At 46.4% G+C, this 20,000-nt stretch overlaps 1 protein-coding gene across 1 annotated transcript in view; it reads right to left on the reverse strand.

Moving 5' to 3' along the window:
- LOC135817787 (uncharacterized) overlaps positions 1 to 20,000 on the reverse strand; it is a 73,291-nt gene that overhangs the window by 1,488 nt on the left and 51,803 nt on the right. Inside the window, exons 35-48 of the mRNA XM_065331028.1 lie at positions 19,491 to 19,576; positions 18,944 to 19,039; positions 18,189 to 18,370; positions 17,565 to 17,619; positions 16,938 to 17,125; positions 15,322 to 15,393; positions 14,854 to 14,942; positions 11,505 to 11,666; positions 10,409 to 10,489; positions 5,379 to 5,483; positions 4,534 to 4,631; positions 2,937 to 3,010; positions 2,538 to 2,603; positions 1,847 to 2,044 (exon numbers count right to left, since the gene is read on the reverse strand). Coding sequence (XP_065187100.1) covers positions 1,847 to 2,044; positions 2,538 to 2,603; positions 2,937 to 3,010; positions 4,534 to 4,631; positions 5,379 to 5,483; positions 10,409 to 10,489; positions 11,505 to 11,666; positions 14,854 to 14,942; positions 15,322 to 15,393; positions 16,938 to 17,125; positions 17,565 to 17,619; positions 18,189 to 18,370; positions 18,944 to 19,039; positions 19,491 to 19,576 — 1,552 coding nt within the window. The remainder of the gene's footprint in view (positions 1 to 1,846; positions 2,045 to 2,537; positions 2,604 to 2,936; positions 3,011 to 4,533; positions 4,632 to 5,378; positions 5,484 to 10,408; positions 10,490 to 11,504; positions 11,667 to 14,853; positions 14,943 to 15,321; positions 15,394 to 16,937; positions 17,126 to 17,564; positions 17,620 to 18,188; positions 18,371 to 18,943; positions 19,040 to 19,490; positions 19,577 to 20,000) is intronic.

Genomic DNA, 20,000 nt, shown 5'->3' on the forward strand with positions numbered 1-20,000 from the left:
TTTAATACGTGCTGTTAAACTGATGCCATTCTCGAAATCACATGATGAAGAGAGAGAGAGAGAGAGAGAGAGAGAGAGAGAGAGAGAGAGAGAGAGAGAGAGAGAGAGAGAGAGAGGTTTCGTAGAGAAATTCACAGGAATTCCTGACTGAAAGGTCAGCAACGAACTCATACCGGATGACACACATTGTGTTGTGTTTAACCAAAGCGGCTAGCTGAACCACGGCAAGCTCACAGGGAGATTCTGCTGGTGCAAACTATCTGTTGGTAGCATGACAACCAATACTGAGCAAAGCAGTATACCGACCCTACTAACAGCTATAGGTCGTCGTGAGTGAAAGGTCTGGCAGCAGGTTCATCTCTACGGCGACGAGACAGCCTGGGCAAATCGAGGTCACTCTGAAAGAAAGAAAGAAAAGCACGGCAAAGATCCACGCTCCAAATGTATCTGCATCGCAGTACACATTGAAACCAGTCCAGTGCTTTACTGCTTGGATTCATCTAAAACATGTACAGTGAATGCAATGCACAGACTAAATTTCCTGATATTTACTCCCAGACCAGTTGCTACAGCAGAGAAGGATAGCTATTTTAAACCTATGCTTTTCTATCCTAGGTTTACGGTAGTTGAGAGTACTGTTAGTTACAGCATTATTCGATCGAACACGTATGTTAAATACATGTTCAACCTGAGAAATATCTCAGGTATTATTTCACTCTGGAGCGGTTGAAGATGAGAACATAATATATTCTGCTAGCCACTGAAACAATTTTCCATCAGCCACCACACCATAACTATGCTGCAAACCCCTTTAACATTGTAAATGCTGTGTGCCTGGTAGGCCTGAGATAGCAGGATCTACTAGTGATGTAAAGAGCAGCTCTCTGTTGAGCTGACGCGTACCTTAGTGCAACGTGGCTTGGCCAGTGTCTATTCCCACGTGCTTAGCATGTAGGTTGAGCGACACACACTTTCCCACGTAGGTTACATGCCTTCTTGGCATGGCACATCATGTGACCAAACGCCAGAACCTGGCCAGATAGGTTCTTGCGTTGTACGTTTCCTGGAAATGTGACTCCAGGCTTTGTGCACGTCACTACTACGTTCTACAGGTTTCCACGATGCCTAGGTGCTTTGTGCAAAGAGCCAAGATTAACAAGAGCTAAGTGCAAAGAATGAAGAGATGGGCACAAGAGCTAAAACCGTCACCACGCCAGGTCAAGGGTATCGTGCAAACAAGACAAGAATGCCGCTGATCTTACCTATAAGAAGCCTCTGAGCAATGGCACGTTGGGTGAGCAGGCTCTCCACGTCCGTTTCTTGTCCCTCTTCTCTCCACGTCTCTCTTTCTCTTTCTTCTCAAATCATTACCGTACGTGCATCCTGCTTTTCTGTCGACTGGCTGCGCTTACTCCGGTTTTACCTTTTCTACAATTTCCTGAAAATACCTCGTACCATTCTAAGCAACGATCACGCCATATGTTCAAAAACGCGCTATAAAAGAAGCTCTCACCCTCTCTTTTATGTCAGTCGAGACTCAGTCTCACTCTCAGCTCTCAGTCTTGGTTTTACTCTGAGCTCGAACTTAAATGATTACTCACAATGTTAAACTAACAGTCTTTGTCTGTTGATCATGTGGGGATGAACTTGGACCAAGCCAGCTATACTGGTCGGCCCCTGGGCTGTGCTGGGCTCGTCGTGAGGCCACACGTCTATTTAGTCGCCGCTCTTTGTGACTTCGGTCCGGTCACTAAGCGCAGGGATGCGACATAACGATGGCTAAACATATTATTCTCTTGTATCAATCCAAACAACTATGTTGTCCCTCCCCGAGTACTCCACTTACTCGCACAGTGAGTGGCTGTCCTCTGGTCCAACCGTGCAGAGCGCTGGGACCACTGTCGTAGAATGTCCGCTGGTGACGTCCAGTGTTCGATGTGTAGTGCGCAATTATGAATGTTCTCCGGTCGGGGTTCAACAGAGAGTACTCCTGTCGGTACTGATTGATCAGTGATACACTCAACGGGATGTTCCAGAAGACAACCTACACGAAAGCAGCGTACATGTACACAGGATACACAGGGTACACAGGATACACAGGATACACAGGATCAGTGACTTCAGAACCTCGGCCATGTTGCACAGTACTTTTAGTAGACAAACTTCTCTGAAGTTCTATTGTTTAAAAAAATCATTATTATCACGTGTCACTCCAAAACAAGTGTAGCCGGAATCACTTGAATAGATCTCTAATCCAGTACTAACTTATACACCCCTAGCCTGGAATCAAGATACACGTGTCACTCCAATACAAGTGTGGCCAGAATCACTTGAATAGATCTCTAATCCAGTACTAACTTATACACCCCTAGCCTGGAATCAAGACACATAGACAGTTAGTCGTAGCAGACTTTCTAATAGATGTAGATATTGAATAGGAAATGTGCTATTGGCAGTAGCCAAATGTGTAACCTAGTTTCACTGTAGAAGCACCAACGCAAAGTAGACTAGGGGCTGCTGCTGCTGCACTCTCTTACCTCGTCGATTTGTCCATGAAAAAAGTTGAGCTGGCTGTCTTGGCCGATGTACACCCGTCTATTTGCCTGTCAGTCAAGTGAGCCAGATAGATCAGAATACTCTCAGAGCCATCCCATTACTGCAATGCCTCACACTACCGAGACATAGAATACTTGTACGAGTAAGCGACCTCTGAGCACCTTAATCATGCACGCCACCCCCCCCCCCCCCCCAAAGACACACAGTGGACGAGATATAGGCAGTATGCATGCGTTTCAACACTGGAGTAACAGCGCACCACTGCTTGCGACATCCCGTTTGCGCTCACCAATCTTCGACAGCTAGGATAGTCGATGGCAGCGTGGCGTCACAACGAGGATGGACTGCACACAAAGTTAAACTCACGGAGCGTGGATTACCTGATAAGCCTGAACTTGCGCTGCTAGTGTGGCTGCCTCTTCTTGACCATCAAACACTAGCTTCATCTGAGCAACTACACGCACCCGGAGGAAATGCACAAGAAAAAAGACGAGGCTGAAAATTGCAGTGACTCTAACTGCATTTTAAGGACCTGTTAATCCTTGAAGGGTGGTGGCGTCCCTACGGATGCGGAAAACTCGGATTCCAACCGAGTCTCACGCAAACCGTGAATTAAAATAATAAAATTTAAGAAGTTTTCTGCATGAAACTAAAACGACGGCCCGGTATGTTCACGCCATGAAAACCCAAATGAATTAGACTTGTTGACTATCCAGGGAAGATCAGGATAAGGACATGGGTCTGCGTCAGGCGAAATAGCACGTCATAGTACATTTGAGACCAGTAGGAAGAAGATGACGACGTCCACTAATTTTGTATTTGTGCACACGAATCTGCTGTGTGTGTGACTCTGTGTGTCAGCTATGACATCAACCCCTGTGGTTCCATGCCTAGCATGTACGTCTGAACCATCCTGCAAAGTTTGAATGACGCAGGTTGAGCGATCGCTCCACGAACCAGACTTTTTGAAATTCTCTTCATAGTATATCTTCCACCATTGAAATTTCGAATTTCTTGCTGAGAGGGGTGGCTTGCAACCTCGATATGGCTTGTTCCAGACATGCTGTGAAGTGAACCCTTATTGAAGTAGTGGCGGGGATCTGCCCTGCAACTGCTACAAAAAAAATGATTCGATCTGAGGAAGGGTGAGACCGCGAATCTCGGTTGAATATTGAGTATTTCAAGCCTTTTCACGACGAAGATGAAGTTCTTTTTGGAGATGGACGTCGCGGCAAAGGACATGGTTACCGACTTCTGGCGTCTGGTGAAGCCAGGCATCATTTGTCCAGTCAGGTCGGCAGCCTAACCGTCGGTAAGCTTGTGTTTGGATCCCGTTCTGCTCGATGTGGTAGATCACAAACAATTTGATATCGCACAAATTGATCTCAGCATCGTGCGTACGGTATTTTATATTCAGAAAATCTCAAAGTGTATCTGTGTGGCCGTCCTATGCCACGAGAAACTGAAATCAGGCTCCTATGTCCTCTGCCTTCATGATTGAATGTCCACTTCGTTTGAACAACGAACACAACAATCGAGGACGGCTTTGCAATGAAAAATACAGCTATTGGAGCTGAAAAAAGGAAGAAAAAGAACGTGCTCAGGATGAGACTCGAGTACACGCATACTCTCCCAGCAGGTGAAACGCAAATTTTTGTTAAAAAATGCGTGTCGCCAACTGACCAGTAATTTCGCCTGACGTGAGCATGTGCACTGCACCCACAGCATGAAGACAATAACGGTGTATTACCCTTTGTCGATCAGCAGCAGCAAAACTCTAGGGGGGGGGGGGGGTGTCAGGGACTCACTCGTACTACTAGGCGGAACCCATCCTACTGTTGTTTCTCTTTGGCCAATTTTTGCAGTGAGGTCGTTTTGGAGATTGAAAAGTTGTGAACTTGTAAACTGGCTATAAAATTTACATTCATAATCACAGCTTGCCAGTGAAGGCACATGACGAGTAACCTCCTCCCTTACCAGGCGATATGAACTGTATAACCAAGTGATGCCATGTGTTGTTGGTCAGCTGGCTTTGTCCAACCACACTGACACCGCTCATCGTAGCTGCAGGATGTCTGCAGACAAGAACAGGGCAGGAACGGAATGAGAATATCCTCAAACTAATGAACGACAATGATCGTGTAGGATAGATACGGGTAGCCATATCACTTTATTATTGTAAAGAAAATGCCAAGTCTGTAGGATGTCAGATAGTCATGCACACAAACTCAACTATTGAGATGATGTTTCAGAAATGGTGCCTTATATGGCATTTTATCTAGGGTGGCAATCGCACTCTTTCTTGGATGAAAAATAAAAAAGTCAGATTTGTACTTGCTTGTACAGTATAGTACTTTCACTCATACAATAATTATAGTACTTTCACTCATACAATAAAGTACTTTCACCCATACAATATAGCACATTCAAGTATTAGCTGCAGGGATGACGTTGGCCTGATTTTCGTGTTTAAAAATAAAATCTTTCTGGGAAAATGGTGTGTTGCTCCCTACGTGGGATCGCATCATTGGCTGTCCCTACCGACCTGAATTTTCACTTGACTGACTCACAACTGCCATCCAGAGCTCTCACATAAGGCGCACATACAATTGATCACCCAAGTATCGCCAAAGTCTCTACAACCTCTTCTTCTTGACCCTGGAGAATGTATTATTGAATTTTGAAGAAAGCATACGGCCAAGGGACGTGGGCACAACAGACCTACACACATGCACGCACGCATGCACACACGCACACACATGCACACACACGCACGCGCGCGCGCGCACACGCACACGTACACGGATTCTGCAAACTCTTACCCGTTATTGACCATGAGACAGAGAAGTCCATCCGAGGTGCAGATTATAGGATGCACCTCACCCTGACCCACACTGTGAAGCTTGACCCAGCAGGCTATTGTGAAACTTTAGATCAAACAAGATGACATGTGCACGCACACGCACACACACACACACACACACACACACACACACACACACACACACACGCACACACACACGCACACGCACACACACACACACACACACACACACGCACACACACACACACACACACACACACACACACACACACAGATGAAAAAAACACATGGGCATGGATCAGATAGTACTGCAGGGGTGTCGGAAGGTAATTTAGTGTGGTACGGTCAGTCATCTGAAGTACAATTTACTTGTGGGGGAGGGGTGGCTGAGCCGAAAAATTTGGAAAATTTGGAGCCCAAATCAGTAGTGCATTTTATTGATTCACGGGGTACTTGGGTCAAGTAGTGGTACGGTCAATGCCGTAGTGACCGTACCGTGTGCGACGCTCCTGCACTGTCTGTACGGATGCAGCTTCACGTTTCAAGGCCTACTTGAAACAAAGGAAGCTGTACATCTGAGCAGTTAAATTGAATTACTTCGATAGTGTGCAGTGCACAATGGTGTAAAGGTTCTCTGCAAAATTAAAGTGGAACAGAGGCTACAGTCCATTTCAAAACTATAGACGCGTACCTAGGCAAAAACCGTTATGCCAGCATCTATACCACATAAAATCTGTGATCACTTTTGCATAAATTTTTCCTAATTGGGCGTCTGTTATCCAATCCTTTAGAAACTATATGAGTGTAATTGTGGAGCGATCCTGAGCAATATTCCGAAAACTATTCTCAAAAAGTTCCAGCCAAATTTGAAATATTTCAAAAACCCTACGCGTCTATAGTTTTGAAATGCACTGTAGTGACACCTCATTGCGTGTTTTCATGCAGATAATAATGAAAAGTAATTCATTTGTATTGGCCTTTGGGATTCCAAGGAGGCAAGTGGATTTCAGGTTCCCCGCACACCATGGGATACTACAGTGCTGATTGAGGAAATACGATCGAGCGAGAGGTTCACGCCTTGCACCAGCTGAACATCCCAGTCTTGGTGCAGTGCAGGTCTAGGGTTGTTTGGCTGACAGCATGTTACAAGGCGGAGGACACACTGCGTTGAAAACAGTGCGGCTCCTTGCTACAATCATCATCACCTGGTGACATGCTGTCAACCAAACATTTTTTTGTCACGTCCCTGGACGTGACGACTGCTGCCTGATAGTCCTGTGAAAGCAGGATCTACGTAGTGAGCAGCTCTGTGCTGAGCTGTCACGCCCTTTTGATACGTGGCGTGGCCAGTGTCTTGTCCCACGTGCTTAGCATGTAGGTTGAGTGACACGCGCTTTCCCACGTAGGAGACATGCCTTTTGGCATGACACATCATGTGAACAAAGGCCGGAACCTGCTCATGTAGGTTCTCGCGTTGTACGTTTCCTGGAAGTGCTTCACTTCCTGGACATGTGACTCCAGGCTTTGTGCAAAACCACGTCACTATGACGTTCTACAGGTTTCCACGATGCCTCGGTGCTTTGTGCAAAGAGCCAAGACTAACAAGAGCTAAGTGCAAAGAGTGCGAAGCCAAGACGGGCGCAAGAGCCAAAACCGTCACCGCGCCAGGTCAAGGGTATCACGCAAGCAGAGCGAAGAACACCGCAGAACTTACCCATAAGAAGCCGCTCAGCAATGGCACATTGGGTGAGCGGGCTCCCCAACGTGACCTGCATATACGCACATTGTACTCTGACGTGGATGAGCGGGCTGCCCACGTCCCAATTTGGTCTTTCTTCTCTCCATGTCTTTCTTCCTGTTTCTTCTGGAAAGATTACCGTACGTGTATTCTGCTTTTCTGCTGACTGGCTACTCATATTCCGGTTTTACTTGTTCTACTATTTCCTGGAATTACCTCGTACCATTCTAAGCAATGATCACGCCATATCTCTAAATTGCGCTAGAAAAGAAGCTCTCATTCTCTCTTCTACTTCAGCAGTCGAGACTCGGTCTCAGCTCTCTGTCTTGGTTTACTTTGAGCTCGGATTTGAATACTACCCACAACGTGAAGCTAACAATCCTTGTCTGTCGATCGTGTGGGGTTGAACTTGGACCAAGCCAGCTATATTGGTTGGCACCTGGGTTGTGCTGGGCTCGTCGTGAGGCCACACGTCTATTTGGTCGCCACTCGTAGTGATTTCTGGGTCCGGTCACTGAGCGCAGGGATGCGACATTTTCAACAAAACAACATGACATTGTTTTCAACGCATCAAGGCTTAAATAACTAACACTAGGTCTAGGCTGCACAGTGCGGCCCGGTGTGTACTTGACTCACTGGACCAGATTTCATTGATCAGCACTTGTAGTAATTATCATGATTGCCGTGGTGGCCGGAGCAAAATCCAATCTCGTGGATAAATACATAAATAACATGGGTTCAAGTACAGAATGGGTCAATAGCCACCTTTACGCTTCCTTGGGAGGCTACTCCCCCCCCCCCCCTCCATGATTAGGTGTCAGATACAGCTCCCAAACTGTGGGGGAGGATGATCTTATGGATTGAGCACTGAGAATCTGAATATACATTACACCCGGCGTTGAGAATGCTTGGAGCATGTAGCCTTGGTGTAGGGAGATTCACCTGTCCAGACTTCACTTGCTGGTACTCTACATACTCTACTTCACACACATACTAAGAGCTGTGACGCAAAAGCCAGATAAGCGCCAAATTTGAGAAAATCAGATTTTCAGCTCGGGCAATCCAAAGGTCTAGAGGTACCACCAGGAAGAAGTCACATTCCAAATGTGAGTAGAACCATTTCAAAACTGGAACCCAAATTCGGATTTGGATACCAACAGCAAATAAAATGAATCCTTTCTTGGCCGTTATGTGAAAAGCGATGGAATGAATTTAGCGGGTTTTGCTTTCCAGCTACAGTAAAACCTGTAACTAAAGACCACCGTGACTAGCGACCAGCCTGGTACTACACTACAACCTGTAACTAAAGACCACCGTGACTAGCGACCAGCCTGGTACTACAGTACAACCTGTAACTAAAGACCACCGTGACTAGCGACCAGCCTGGTACTACAGACCGCTTCGCCAGGCACGGACGGTCTCACATTCATATTATAATGGTTGTGTGGTGCAAACCTCTAACTAAGGACCACCTGCCACTAAAGACCGCTTTCTCTGGCCCCAACGGGTGGTCGTTAGTCACAGGTTTTACTGTATGCATATGGGAGTCGTAGCATATACGGAGACGACAATATCATTGTACTTCGAAGCACCGAAACAATGTGAGTTCGACGCCGGAGTTGGAAGTTGCACGTGATCCGTGGTCTATGCAACTTGCGATTGCAATCAGAGCCTTCGCCTGCTGGCCTCAAACACAACCCAGTCCAGTAATGCCTTTGTCTATTGTTGGCTGTCCCCTTCCCATATCCATTCAGCATATGCGAATCTGTGGGCATTTATCCTATGGAAATTGCTGACATTGATGCGGAAATGCGATTAATAATAATAATAATAATAATACACCACCCACGATCTTCTACCATCCGTTTTCACCTGCCGAGATCTGAGGACGACCGAGGGATTGTATCGGTTGAGCACCTGCTGGAGAGGAAGTACATCCGCCTGTCTAGGTACCTCCAGGCGCACTCTGACCTGCTGCTAATTGCTGCTCTGCATTCTCATCACAAAAATCTCCCACCTACAAGGTCAATTATCTCCCGGGCGACCATAGCTATGGAGCATTTCAACACCCCGGACATCGGAGGTGCAACAACTGATGTTCTTAAGTCTGCTATAGTAACCACCACCCAAGCTTCTCTGCGGCAGAAGCCCCTGCATGGTCGATATTGGCAGCGGAGTGACGGTGTATTGGACATGCCTCTCTCCTTCAACTTCTTAAAGTCTCCCACATTGCGTCCATCTACTGAGTCATCTGTATTTGCTGCTCAGGATCAGGTGGGTAATACCAGGAACTACCAGAGGTCAGTTATTGGCGACACTTCCGTGGTTGACGTGTGCCGTTTGTGCGGAGTTCCGGGAGAGACTGTTGACCATATTCTGGCATGTTGCCCCATGTTGGCAAGGACAGCATACATTACTCGTCATAACCGTCTTGCTGCTGTCGTCCACAGGGCACTATGTCATCGCTACAAACTGGTATCTCCTGCTCCCCCGGGCCATTTGCCGCACTACATTGAGGATGGTCAAGGCCGGAAGTTGGTGTGGGAAATGCCAATCCCTACAGACAGGATGGTTGGGGCGAATCTGCCGCCGCATCTCGTGTGGGACGATGGCAAGTCAGTCCTACTTATTGACGTCAGTGTGCCACTAAATCACAGAGTAACACTAAAGCATGCTGAGAAAAGAGCGAAGTACCTGCCCCTCGCGGTTGGAACTAGGCAGATTTGGCAGCGGGAAGCGGTGTCCGTCGTGCTCATCATAGTTGGTGCTCTTGATGGCCATTCTATGATCTGTTTTGGGTACAGCATAGGGCTCTCCGCTGGCCCTGGTGGTCTTCTTATGTTCTGTATGTTATTGTATTCGCTTTAGCTTGTAATTGAAACACTGTGGTGTTTATGTGGTTATTCGTGCTTTGATCCTTCTGTGGACACGCACTGTAGGTTGTGCTGAGTGTTGAACCTTGCCGGCCTGAAGTTTTTGCCAACATCTGATGCTCCCCGTTTGCAATATCTGTTATCATGATAACTTTGGGATTTAATGCCTGTGATGGTACATGTGCCTTTCTCCATCCCTCTCTCTCTACCTTACTTTTTCCCCATTATTATTCCGTGCTGCTTACTTTTGGCTATAATAAGTCTGGTGAGTTAGTGTACTACCTCTAATTATTTATATATTTTCAGTTTGGAGTGGAAAAAGAATCATAATACTAAAGTGAGGAAGTAATGGAGTCGGAGAGGGTGTGGTCTAGCCTATCAGGCTCAGCTGCCATGCATACACGTTGCCACACTCACCTCTGATGCATCATGAGAGAGTTGGAGGTGGGCAGTATCACATAGTCGTACATGCCGTCCATCTGGAGTGCAAAGTCCTCTCTAAAAACACACGATAAGACACATTCAGTAGTCAGACATGCAAAAATGTGATCAGAACAAAATCTTTTAAAGAATTCCTCTGCTCTTCACATGAATTTTCTTCGTTCGTCTTTTCGCAGGAGGTGGGGGTTATCCTCTAGTGAGGAAGTAGCCGTGCCTGTTCAGTTGGGCAGATTAAAATAATTATCACCCTTAACTGTGCCTTGTTGTTATACAGTGAGTTGATATTGATGTGCAGAATTTATGTTATACGAGTGTCGGATACGAACATAATGACAGAATAGAAGTACATGTGCGTTGACATGTGCGACCATGTACAATAATCCCGGATCAAGGCTTGGCAGGGAAGGGGTTAAAAGCTCCACGGCTCTCCAGAGTATTCACTTTACCAACAGGGACAGGTCTCGCGGGTGTCGGATAACTGACACGCTGATGAAGGTGACTAGCCTAGACTCTGTACCTACAATCTGTATAGTCTTAAGAATCTACCCCCCCCCCCCCCACAAGTGTTTAGCATGATTGTATCGCACGCCCTCTCAATTAATGGCACTGGCATATGTGGTATTTATCTATATCGCATTTTGTCACCGACTCTCAACGTGCCAGATCAAAGTGCGGATACCCTGGTCCACTGACATCTCATGGTAAGGTAGGTGTGATTTCCTGTGTGCCAGTCAACCTTAAACAATCCAGCTCTCTTTGAAAACAGCCTCACGTACTGCACCCACCGCAGATTTCAGCGCTGGTTGGTGTGGCATCGTTGCATGAAAATCGATCCACAAAGAAAGCACACTTTGGGTATTACTCTCACCTCCAAAACAATTTCGCAATAGCCAAACACACCAGTTCCACCAGCAGAATATCAGGTAGGAATTCATCACAAGCAAAACATTAAAACAGAGAGGTTCCTGGCCGACGGGGGGGGAGTTAAAACACTTTCTCTGTCCTCTTATTGTTTGTCTCAAGCAATACATTAATTGGCATACATCCCAGCCCACAACATGCCCATCCGTACTCGTCCAAGCATTTGACCTTGGTGGCAGACCAGATCACGCTGTCTTGAAAGAAGCTCATCGTGCCCAGCCGGCCGCCAATGATGCGATTACTGGCTTTCTCTTGCACATCAAACTGCTCACCAGAATCCACTATCAGTCCATCTTTAGTGCGAATGGTAGCCCTAGAAGATGAGCCACAGAAGAAGAAAACAAAGTAAGTCCGGGTGAAGAGCATAGGGTGACGTGGCTACAGTATGAAAGACGATAACAATCATAATATCTATCACCTCTCTGCTGTATTTACAGTTAACTTCGCTAATAACGACTGCGGATATAACGACAATTCGCGAATAAAGACAGAATTTCCATGCCCAGAGCAAAGTCCGATCCAACTGTAATACATATAATGAGACTTCGGGTATAACGACACTTCGTGAATAAGGACACTTTTTTGATGCCCCGCCGATTGTCGTTATAAGCGAAGTTGACTGTAATCCATAGTCCATGTTCATTCGTTTTGCCTGTATTTCACCTGATGATAAGGCATGAAAGTATACTAGTGAAAACGTTCAAAATGTTCAAGAGCCTGGAGTGTGTCCTACTTCTAAGTACCAGAACATGTTTGTCAAGGTTTATAGCTCGACTGTGGTCCGTTCAGAAATGGATAGGCCCTGGAGTAGATCGTTTTCTTTCTTTCCTTTGCTGTTCTTTCTCTCCTCTTCTCTCCATACATCTTGTTTGTGTTTTCACTGGTTCACACCTTTAAATGGTGGTTTAGCGTGTGCGCTAAGCCCTCTTAACGAACGTGGAACATCTACCACTCATACTTAGTCTGATGATCATGCATCTGATTATGATGTCATTGCTATACAGCGCAGCGCGCGCCACTCTCCCACGCGTGCTTTCCAAATCTTGCTTTAGAGAGAGAGAAAGAGAAAAGAGAGACTCCTTTGTCACTTTTGCTTTCTGACGACTTGACTGTTCACTGGTTTGTCCGTCAGTTGTCAATTTCCCCTTCCCTTCCAACCCCATTCGACTGGGGGGCGCCGCTCGTCACCTGGCGCTGTCGGAAGGGGCAGGAGTCATGCTCCGGATGGGTCGGCCTCCAGGTCTCCAGTGGCTCGTGTACCGGGACGCCGTGGTCGTAGCTGTAGTGCACTGTCGCCCCGATTGAGACCCATTGCTGGCCCTGTGCCTAGCGCTTCCACTCAACCGCACGCCAGGTGTGTTGATGGTACTGCAGCTGCTGCTGTCTCCATTGCGGCAGTGGATGTCCCCAGTGTGGATGCCAATGGTGCCTCGACCCATCAGTTTAGTGATCGTGATAGCGCTGCTGCTTCTGATGCACCTGACACTACAGATTCTGGTGGTGGTGGTAGTGGCGGTGATGATCCGTGGTCGTCCGGGACGCTGAATACCGCCGTCAGTACCATCTACGATGAGGTGGTGCATTACAGGAGGAATCTGCTTCTCGTGCCATATGGCAATCACTATCTCTCCGTCACTGTCACCATAATTTCCTCAATAACAGTGTCAGTACAACTCTTGTCAATATACTTATATCGGGTGAGGGCAGTCTATCTTCGCAGCTGGCTCATTTCAATCACTAGCGGTCGCAGCTCCTGCCCACGGCAGGCCAACCGTCTCTCGTTCACACTCTGTGTGCTCCAGGTCACAGCTCCTGCGCAGAGTAGGCCGACCTGTCTGTCTCTCTCTCACACACACACTATGTGTGCACCGGGTCACAGCTCCTGCGCAGAGCAGGCCGACCTGTCTTTCTCATGCACGCCAGCTGCTCCGCCCAATATCCCTGATATGCCAACCAGAAAAAATGTGTTCTGAGCCGGGTGCATGCCTGTATGTGGAGAGTGCGTTAATGAGTGATAAGACTCTGGCTTCTGGACCGAATCATTCTTCCACAGATAATGATTATGTTTGCTCCCTTTCGAAATCGGAAGTTGTGATGTGCAACTCCACACACTGTGATGTGCAACTCCACACACTGTCTTTCATCCTGACGCCGCCTCGTACGCAAAGAAGCCCATCCCTGATCTCCTTCTCCAGCACGAGAGGCAGAAGAAGCTGCAGTATAGCGAAAGGATTGTCATGTTGACCGTGGTAACTTCACCCCGCTTGTCTTCACCACGGCTGGCAGTGCATCCCCAGAATGCTTGCGGTTTTTGAAGCGATTATGCGCTATGCTGGCACAGCATGATGGCAAGCCCTACGGCGAGGTTATGGCCTATGTCAGATGCCGTCTGTCGTTTGCACTCCTCCGAGGTGCAGTTATGTGCATCAGAGGGGCTCGCTCTGCATACCATTGACCGGTAAATGCATTGCGCCCACTAGCCATGGCTGAGGGACGGATGTAACAGTGGTGTGTATAACCTCGCTAATGGCAGTGTCCTCAATGCTAATGAACGCGTCATGTTTTTGTTTATAATTTAAGGTGCAATTTAGCGCTGATGTGGGTATTTCTTTGCTTTTCTTCATTTGGTCCTTTAAAATGAAGCGGCTTTTTACTTCCTTCTTCTTCTTTTGCACCGAGATATTATTTCTTGCTGTTTTTTACCGGATGTGTCACGACTTTGAATTGAACTGAATTTTCCTGAATTGATTTGATTTTTAGTGTTATGAGCGGCTTTATTGACATTGCTCTTCAGATTGGATTTTTATTGGCCCGTAAAAGAGGCTCCTTTTAACTCCACACACTGTGATGTGCAACTCCACACACTGTGATGTGCAACTCCACACACTGTGATGTGCAACTCCACACACTGTGATGTGCAACTCCACACACTGTGATGTGCAGCTCCACACACTGTGATGTGCAGCTCCACACACTGTGATGTGCAGCTCCACACACTGTGATGTGCAGCTCCACACACTGTGATGTGCAGCTCCACACACTGTGATGTGCAGCTCCACACACTGTGATGTGCAACTCCACACACTGTGATTAGTTAAAATACCGTATATGGATAGTCAAAACCTAGCTGAGAGGTCCACACCCCAATCCTTGTTTCTTCGGGCGTGAAATTTGAGCTTCAGAAATAACATGACAATTCCTAGGAGATAGAGCAATGTTTGTTAGGGTCCGCAACCCAGCCAAAGGAGAAAGTCTACACAATGCGTGAACAGCCAAAACGACACGGAATTGATGTCGGGTGACATCGGAACGTGCTGGGTTAGGTGGCAAAATCCCAGCTGTGTCTGCGCGTACACTGGGAATGTGGCATGCTCCACTGCAATGTCAGTATGTGTGTGACCGAAGGTTAAATTGTCAGGAAAAGAGGCGTTGGCTGCTGATATAAAACACTTGGCATCACGGTGCACATGCATCACCAGATTATGGCAGCGCGAGCATACCTGACTAGGTGAGATTCTGGACGGTGAACAAGAGTAACGGAGTAGGCCGTGTTCGGTGTCCAGCACCTCTTCTGTGTGTCGTGCCAGACCTAGAGGTGGGAAAGAGAGAGAGAGAGAGAAAGAGAGAGAGAGAGAGAGGAAGAGAGAGAGATAGAAAGAGAGAGAGATATATAGATGGAGAGATAGAGAGAGAAAGAGAGAGAGAGAGAGAGAGAGAGAGAGAGAGAGAAAGAGAGAGAGAGAGAAAGAAAGAAAGAGTGAGAGAGAGATAGAGATAGAGAGAGAGAGAGAGAGAGAGAGAGAAAGAGAGAGAAAGAAAGAGAGGGAGAGAAAGAGAGAGAGAGAGAGAGAGAGAGAGAGAGAGAGAGAGGGCGGGAGAGGGAGGGAGAAAGAGAGAGAGATGTTAGATATCACGTGAGACTGTGGAACACCGCATACACATGAGTAGCGCAGAATGTTGAATCTTACCAGGAAGTTTGAAGTTTCCCAGATATCTTCACTCAGCTCGCCATCACTAAGCTGCAAGGAGCTGACAATTCGCTGAGAGAAAAAAAACACCAGCAAAAACAAACGCTACATTATGGTCATCACACCCGCATATGGACGGTGGAGGCTGAAGTCCAATAGCAAATAAAATCAAAAGTGCGCGCACATGTTCATGCATATGTATCAGCTCTTTAGGTACAAGCAGATGGTAATCTGCCTGTCCTAATCAATTTCAGGCTGAAACTTTAGTATTGACACTATCTATAGGAAAGAAAAAGGACCGAGGAGCTACAAGCTACGCTATAATATCCACTAACACCACCAGTTACTAAACAATCAGCTCATGCGATAACATTGCACGGCACTGACCTATGTTATCATAATTATACCTGAGAACCTTCCAAGTTGAAAGGCTGTTGGAGTGCGCATCCAGGATGTGCTAGAGCTGTTAGCCAGATAGTCGTAGAAAGTCAGTACCGTCGGTCAGTGTCGTGCAATGTTATCGCATGAGCTTTTTCTTTTTCTTTTTTTTTTCAGGCCTCTTTTACGGGCAAATTAACACAATGGTTTAAAATGCAATAAATCATACACTGGAGAAGAAATCAGAAAAATGCATGTGTAAAATAAAGAATTTCAAACCCAAACCAAAAAAACTTCAAATCTATTTTTTATAATTAAAATAAACTCAATCAATAAACTCAATTCAAAAAGGTGAAAAAATAACAAAACAAACAAAAAACACTGTACTAAATAATAAGAACACCAATAACTTCATCAAGAAAAATCAAAAACCAAAAACAATAATTATCGCATGAGCTGATTGCTTAGTAGCTGGCGGTACTAGTGGACATTATAGCGAAACTTGTAGTTCCTTGGGACTTTTTCTTTTCTATAAATTTATCCTTGGCTCTCCATCCGAGTCCATTATTGACACTATTACTTGCAGTACTGGTTAGTCGAGGGAACTGGCATTACAAAAGTATAAGACAAAAATTACAAATTGTTCATTTTTGCTACTACCAGGGTGTGAATCTGCTGCAATGGGAAATCTAGCTACAGGGGTGGCAAAACATGGAGGCTGTGACTAGGCCATACCCTTCCTTGCCTACACTTCCACGCTGCGTGCAATTATGACCGCAAGGTGCCAAGCTTGAGTCCTGGTGGGGTTGGCATTTTTTTGCTCTTCGGGCAGTTCACTTCCCTGACTTGTTTACATTGAATTTGAAGTTCTCCTAGTCCCATACAATCAAAAACTTTCATTAACCTCTGGTAATAAGTGCCAGAAATTGACCACAGTTGTTGGTCGGGAAAAGACCCAAATGCTGTCAACATGAGTTGCGAGCGTTGCGAGCTGCTGTCTATGGAGTGAACACGTTGTCCGTGCCTTCTATGTTCGACCTGGTCCCCTAGTTGGCATGGTCAGAGCAATGCTCTCCACAACCCAGTTACCAGGTTCGAGTCCAGGTGGGGTTGTCGTTATTCTCTTGCTTCTCTGATAGTTCACATTCCCGACTGTTGACATTGAAATCATAATGTTACACCCGAAAAGAACACGTTCCTGCCAAACCACTCTTATCAGACTGCTCCTGGTATCTTACCCGGATTGAGAGTCCTCCATGAGCTATGGGCGAGTTCAGGCCGGAGTACAAATGTGACGAGCACTTCCACATCATCAAGTAGAATCGGCGGCTGCTCTGATAGCCGAACACCAGGCCCACATAGCCCTTGTTGTCACCCCTGACAAACAGAGTAGTGGTCATCTCAAAGCTGCCATACCGTTGTTCACCTACAATGAAATGGATCAGATAATTATGCATGTATAAATCAATTCAGGACACCCTTACAACTGCGAGTACACTTCGTACAGCAAGTGTCAACGTTAGAGCCTGAATTATTCATGGCATAGAAACCGATCGGTATAAGGAAGACCAGAGAACAATTAGGGAAGAGTTCTTGAGCAACGTCCTACCAAGTCCAGCAACTAACCAAGCACGCAGTTGGTGGACTCACCCGTAACGATGTGTTACTGGTCGAGGACCTGGGCATGTATCCCCCCCCCCCCCCCTCCCGCCCTTCTACCCATGGAATAAGTGACCACACCATGAATTCTATGATGTACCGGAATGGAGCAAGGGCACAAATTGCGTCGGCTTAAGTATCATGGGATAAATCACGGACAAGCGCATAAGATACCAGTAGGAAAGTTTGGGGATTTATCCACTCACCTAGCAAAAAGGTTAGACCTGTGTCCGGATAGTCAGTACGTGTTACTTCCCGTCCCTGCAAGCAACCAAAAAAAAGAAGTGCACACAAAATCCAGAGGCGGATCCAAGGGGGGGGGGGGGGTGGAACCCCTAAATTTCGCAAATGTACTCCTTGAAACCATATGCATGGACATGTGTATGTATCAGCTATTCAGTTTTGACTAAACTGGAAGCCCTGTAGAGATCTCTGGATCCACCCCGGAGTTCCAAGTCAATATGCTCTATACACATATCAGCGTGGGAGCACCCAGTCCGGCCGGTCGGGCCATTACTGGACCGTATTTCCAACAAAAGTTGACCTACCTACTTTGCACAAAACGGATTTTTGTCAACAATGTTTCATTTCCGGACAAGTATCCTGTTTGGGCACACCCCTGAAACCCTGGTGCTACGGCCCTGCACATGGAGAGCATCCGTAAGAACGGTAACGATGATCAACCACATATAGAATTCCTGAATTACCGACGTCCAGTCACTGGTGAATGTGTTCACAACCTCAGCAGAGATGCTGGAGTGGCAGTTGAAGATTATAAACCATTGCCAGGACGTTATGATAACGGATTCAAACTTTTCAATCTCAATTACCTGATCAGTCAACTTCCAAGTGCGGTGTGCCGTACCTGCCATACCAGCAGTGCCAAAATGCACTATCCGGTGTTTCAGAAAGCTGAAGTTCTGCACGTGTGGATTGAGTGGGCAGGCGTCGGAGGCATCTTCTGAGCCATCCCTGTCGCTATCGTCAGCGCATACATCTCCAATACCATCTCCTAAAACAGTTCATATTACAGTAAACACAATTAGTTACTTCAGATGCGGTATGTACGCACTCAATTCAATCCAGTTGGTCAATGTTGGCTTTTTCCAGGGCAATACGGATGCCTAGAGAGGTGAATTCCAGGAAAGGGTAGACCAGTGGCTACATGAGTGACCAACTTTCTGATACGGACCATTGCGCTCTAGTAGCTGTATTTTTTGCTCTAAATGTACTAGATGTGCGCAAGACCAACCATCTGTGTTGCGGAAGTATTGTTTGTTCGACACTCTAAACTGGAAGGTGTGATCTGTAGCCTAAGTGCATACATGTGCAGACTTGCAAATTAGATGAAGCTTTAAGTGATAATCCACATGTGGGTGCAGCACGTATCATGTGTTCTGTGCGTCACAAAAACAATGCTTCATACTGTTATGTAAAATTCAGAAATTTACATGTAAATCAAGAAAGAAACGTAGTAATGGAGCGAGCAATCAGCTGTGAGCCAGTAATGCTAAATGGCAGTGGGCTGGCAGCACTGAAGACTGCCGGCCTGTTGCTCAGAGCCTCAGCGGGGTCCGCTGCTTACCGTTTGAATCAAGCTGTTCAGAGTTGTTTGCATACGGACAGTTGTCTCTGCTGTCCAGAACTCTATCCCCATCCATATCCGTGTCACAGCGGTCACCTGCATATATGCATACATGCAAAAAGTGTCTTCTATGTCAACACGATGCTAGCTACTGAGCTTTGAGACAGGGACATTCAAACAGGTACTTCACATGTGACTAGCCGCAGTTCAGCGCATATGAATTGAATACCAAATCATTCGTTTGGAAACTTGAGAACTGAAGAAGATTTGGAAATGGGAGCCGTTGAAAAGCTAGTCTATGGCGTAAAAAGGGTAACACTCAAAAGTCATTTAGGAATCATTGTTGCTTCTAATAAGAGCCTTGTGGCATCATTTTCGGAGAGAGGAGGTGTGTAACTTTTCTAAAGAGTCCACATGAAGAATTTCCATGATTGCAGCACGTAATTCGAATTTTTGAAGTGTACATTACTGTTGCGACTTATTTCAGCTGTACACCTGAAGAAGTGTGGCACTCATGGCAGTCCATCCTTTCCTGTCATTTGCTTACCATTCGAGTCATTGTCTAAATCTGATTGGTCGGGATTGGCAACAACACCGCAATTGTCCATGGAGTTCACCACACTGTCGTAGTCTCTGAAGAACACAACATAAAATCACAGACACGCGATAGTCTCAGCACCAGGAAACTGGACCAGGTCGGCAAGGCTTTACTGCCTTTTAACTTCACCGAATCTATCTCAGTATAGGATGGTCCGCTTTTCGGCATTCGCAACTTAACATATGGACGTACCTATCTGACCAGTGAATCCTATGCCGTTCTGACAGATGTTTGACATGATTGTGAAAGTATCATAAACACGGTTGACCGAGACTTGCCTTAGAAGATGACCAACCACTGAGTGCCAAAATAGAAGTTTACTCCTGCATGGCATCAGCCAATTGAGGGGAATTCTAGAGGTCTTTGTGGGCTACCTTACAACATCACCGGAACATCGGCCTGTCGGACCTCAAAATGGAAGGCCATTCACTCCAGCAAAGCGCCATCGATAGCCAGGAA

The sequence above is a fragment of the Sycon ciliatum genome, chromosome 5 (assembly GCF_964019385.1).
Source record: "Sycon ciliatum chromosome 5, ocSycCili1.1, whole genome shotgun sequence".
In the NCBI taxonomy this organism is placed as follows: Eukaryota; Metazoa; Porifera; class Calcarea; order Leucosolenida; family Sycettidae; genus Sycon; species Sycon ciliatum.